We start from the raw sequence: 2319 nt of genomic DNA, 5'->3' as shown, positions 1-2319 counted from the left end.
TGTGAGAAACAAAAAACAGCACCTTAACATCGTTAAGTAGTTGAATGACTGTTAATAGTGTGAGAAACAAGATGTTAAGTCTGTTTGTTAAGTAGTTGAATGACTGTTAATAGTGTGAGAAACAAGATGTTAAGTTCTGTTTGTTAAGTAGTTGAATAACTGTTAATAGTGTGAGAAACAAGATGTTAAGGTGCTGTTTGTTAAGTAGTTGAATGACTGTTAATAGTGTGAGAAACAAGATGTTAAGGTGCTGTTTGTTAAGTAGTTGAATAACTGTTAATAGTGTGAGAAACAAGATGTTAAGTAGCTATTAACAGTCATTCAACATTCAGCTACTTAGCAAACAGCACCTTAACATCTTGTTTCTCACAACTGTTAATAGTGTGAGAAACAAGATGTTAAGGTGCTGTTTGTTAAGTAATTGAATGACTGTTAATAGTGTGAGTAATAAGATGTTAAGGTGCTGTTTGTTAAATAGTTGAATGACTGTTAATAGTGTGAGAAACAAGATGTTTGGGTACTGTTTGGTAAGTAATTGGATGACTGTTAATAGTGTGAGTAACAGAGAAGAAAGTAGCCAGAAGTAAATAAATTATACAGAGAAATCCTAAATTTTTATTGATTTTTTTAGAACACTTCCACATCATGTAATATTTCATATAATTATTTAAATTCACATACTTTTTTCAGATGTTTTTTAGCATGACATATTGGATGTTGTTTACACTATTTGGAGCTTTGATTTCGTGTAAGTATCCAACTAATCATTTTTGTGTTTGTTCTTATTTAGACTGTTATAAATTACAAACTCCTGAATGGAAACGTTATTTTATAATCTGTATACAGTGTTCGTTTTACTTGTACATATTTTTGTGACTCATCAAGAGAAGTAAACTTACCAGCAACTGTTATAGTTTTCTTGAAATATGTTATTTTTAGAACTAATTATAAACTAACTCGGGTTTGTCAACTAACCTGAAGAATTGTGTTAAATTGTCACCTCTTAGAAATCCAGGTATTTAATTCCTTGTAAAGATCTTTAAAAATGCCTACCAAATACACAGTTTCCAGTAATATTACCAGCTAGTTATCTTTATTCCTCAACTTCCCTACTTTCTTCTATTCTGTACAACACAGATTGCTCTACATATCACACCAGTAAACTGAATACTTTCATTTTTGTGTGTTAAAACACTCAGTATAAACAACTTATCACAACAGTTGGGTGAAACCGCTCGTCTTCTATGTAATTAGTGGTATTAAGTGCAACACTGACAGTATTTTTGTGTTATTATATACGAATCATGAAAGTCATAGATGTATGAGCAATTTGGCACATAACTGATTCTGAAGAGTGGGTTTCCAAAATCAATGTGATTGATAGATTTCATTAGTAATTAAAATGCCTACCAAGATATCCAAGTTTTTCTTTTTGTCATCAACTTAAATGGCCATGTTTTGAACCTCCCAATATTACTAATTAACCATTTTCTTTATTCTTACCGTTTTTTCAATTCATTAATAAATTTTTCATGCCACAGTTCCACCAGAACGGGAAGTTATAAACAAAGAGCGAGCATCAGGAGCTTACAGGCTATCGGCTTACTACCTGGCCAAAATGATCGGAGAGTTACCTCTGACGTTAACATTACCGACTGTCTTTCATTTTATATCGTATCCTATGTTGGGCATCTACAGCACCAAGACCTTCCTGTGCCTCTGGGGTTTCCTTATTCTCAACACCATTGTTGCTCAGGTTGGTAACCATGGTATCACTCTCCCAAGATTCGGTTCTTTAGGTTTAATTGTTGCCACATTGAAAAAGTATTTTTTAACACTGCAGAAAAACTGTAACTATTGGTTTAATTCAAACTCCAGTCATATGAGGTAATTTTAAAGTGTATTTTCATAAAACTTGCCAATTAATATTTTTCACACTACTTCACTGATGTGTACATTAGTTATTATTTGTTATTTTTGTCTGTGTAGCCAAGAATTTTACATTCACGTACATCCTGCATCTGGCAATGACACTAGTGAGAGTGCTGTTCTGTACTAGACAGTGTTACTAGTGAGGGTGCTGTTCTGTACTAGACAGTGTCAGTAGTAAGGGTGCTGTTCTGTACTAGACAGTGTCACTAGTAAGGGTGCTGTTCTGTACTAGACAGTGTCACTAGTAAGGGTGATGTCCTGTACTAGACAGTGTTACTAGTAAGGGTGCTGTTCTGTACTAGACAGTGTCACTAGTGAGGGTGCTGTTCTGTACTAGACAGTGTCACTAGTAAGGGTGCTGTTCTGTACTAGACAGTGTCACTAGTG

The 2319-nt window shown here is 34.0% G+C and overlaps 1 protein-coding gene across 1 annotated transcript in view; it reads left to right on the top strand.

Annotated features, from left to right (window-relative positions):
- LOC106476589 (ABC transporter G family member 9-like) overlaps positions 1–2319 on the top strand; it is a gene marked incomplete at its 5' end in the record, with an annotated part of 15337 nt that overhangs the window by 5971 nt on the left and 7047 nt on the right. The window contains 2 exons of the mRNA XM_022380406.1: positions 691–748; positions 1542–1769. Coding sequence (XP_022236114.1) covers positions 691–748; positions 1542–1769 — 286 coding nt within the window. The remainder of the gene's footprint in view (positions 1–690; positions 749–1541; positions 1770–2319) is intronic.

This window comes from Limulus polyphemus, unplaced genomic scaffold (genome assembly GCF_000517525.1).
Source record: "Limulus polyphemus unplaced genomic scaffold, Limulus_polyphemus-2.1.2 Scaffold10965, whole genome shotgun sequence".
NCBI classification, from domain to species: domain Eukaryota; kingdom Metazoa; phylum Arthropoda; class Merostomata; order Xiphosura; family Limulidae; genus Limulus; species Limulus polyphemus.
Note: the sequence above shows the minus strand (reverse complement) of the source record. Positions and strands in the feature narration are given on the sequence as shown.